Source organism: Myotis davidii, unplaced genomic scaffold (assembly GCF_000327345.1).
Source record: "Myotis davidii unplaced genomic scaffold, ASM32734v1 scaffold1628, whole genome shotgun sequence".
Classification (NCBI taxonomy): domain Eukaryota; kingdom Metazoa; phylum Chordata; class Mammalia; order Chiroptera; family Vespertilionidae; genus Myotis; species Myotis davidii.
In genome coordinates, this window is record NW_006299023.1 from 153,375 (window position 1) to 155,247 (window position 1,873).

Below are 1,873 nucleotides of genomic sequence, written 5' to 3' on the forward strand. Positions count from 1 at the left end.
AAGAGCGGGGGGGGGGGGTAGAGGGAAACGGGGGGACAAGGACACATATGTAATATCTTAATCAATAAAAAATATATTAAAAAAAATTTCAACAAAACTAAATTCCTGAGTAGGTAGAAAAGCAAACACTTACCCCATCCAATTAAAGAAATGTAAAGAGTGAACCGTTGAGGAAGAGGCTTCATGGTCCTAATCAGAAGGAAGTAGAGCTGCACTGCACTGACTCCAGTCCAGGTAAACATCACTAACAGGAAATAGTGCAGCAAGGCAGCAACCACCGTGCACTTGGGATTCGAAAAATCAATAGTGTCTCCTTTGAGAATTGTATTTTCTTTAGGAGCTTTGGTCTCTTGTTTCTTATTGGTATTTTCAATTCCAAACACAAAGAGGAGGTTGAAAATCAACATTGATGTGCACAGACTGACCAACACCCAGGTTACTGAGGTTTTTCTGACTTTCCTGAAAATAAATTGGTAAATGTAATTAAATAAATAAACAAAATAAGTGCAAAACATAAATTCAAGTGAAATCATGGGTGAACAGCAGAATGCTATTATCCAATGTAAATCCAGCGCATAGCCTAGTGGGCCAGCTGGTAAACCTACCTTCCCTACTACATCAGAAAACCATACTCCCGTCTTATCTCATTTCCACAAGGAAGTGAGTTATAAAAAACAGGCTAATACAGTGGGGCCTTGACTTACAAGTGTCCCGACTAAGGAGTTTTTTGAGATACCAGCTGTCTCTTGGCCCATTTTTTTGCTTTGAGTTGACAGAGTAATTTGAGTTAACGAGCTCCTTAATGAGCTCTTTAACGAGCTCGGTCTCGGAAGGAATTAAACTCGTAAATCAAGGCCCACTGTATATCCTTTCTTGAAACTGTGTTCTAATCAAAGGTGATAGCCATTCTCCAGAGATGGCCCAAATGAATTCTACTTCCCATTATGTATGACTGGCATGTTCACCTCCAGCACTGGCCTGTGACTTGTTTTAATTAACAGAGTGCAGCAGAAGGCCTGGGAGCCAGGGCCAACTTGTCCGTTAGATTCAGGAGTGTTTAGGGCCCCCAGTACATTTGTGGCCCACAGCAATGTTTCAACCCCTTTCAATCCAAAACAAACAAACAAAAATGAACTTTCATGTTAGAAAAATGTAGCATATAATATTAATACATTCATCTTTATACCAGTGCTGTCATAAAACATAATTTTTATCCTTTTTTATGGAGGGCAATCTCAGAAAGGCAAAAGTGCCTAGGACACACCAAAGTCAAAACAAGCTTTCCTTTTGTGCTCCTGTGCGTTCTGAGCCACGATGTAAAATTCCAGCTACCCTGCAAAGGAACCTCATGGAAATGCTCTGAGACTATGTGAAGAGAGAGGCCAGGCTGCTGCTGCATCCCAGCTGAGCCTCCTGATGATCCAACCCCAGCCACCAGGTGACTGAAGTCTCATGGGAGACACTGAGACCTTTGGTAGAACGTCCAGCTGAGCCTCGTCAAGTCACAGAATCATTAGAGATAATAAATTGTTCTTTCAAGAGAGTAAGTTTTAGGGCGGCCTTTTTATACTGCAGTAGACCATAACTTCTCTAGATTTGCAAGGACATACAAAGGCTATCTATAGAAAGGTTCTAAAAGGATTTTTCAGATTTTCAAAATAGGAAATTATTGCACATTCTAGATCAGTGATGGCGAACCTTTTGAACTCAGCGTGTCAGCATTTTTAAAAATCCTAACTTAACTCTGGTGCCATGTCACATATAGAAATTTTTTGATATTTGCAACCATAGTAAAACAAAGACTTATATTTTTAATATCTATTTTATATATTTAAATGCCATTTAACAAAGAAAAATCAACCAAAAAAATGAG

The 1,873-nt window shown here is 39.5% G+C and overlaps 1 protein-coding gene across 1 annotated transcript in view; it reads right to left on the reverse strand.

Annotated features, from left to right (window-relative positions):
- The window catches only part of ADGRG7 (adhesion G protein-coupled receptor G7), an 82,734-nt gene that overhangs the window by 20,601 nt on the left and 60,260 nt on the right, over positions 1-1,873 (reverse strand). The window contains exon 12 of the mRNA XM_006774599.2: positions 134-459. Coding sequence (XP_006774662.1) covers positions 134-459 — 326 coding nt within the window. The remainder of the gene's footprint in view (positions 1-133; positions 460-1,873) is intronic.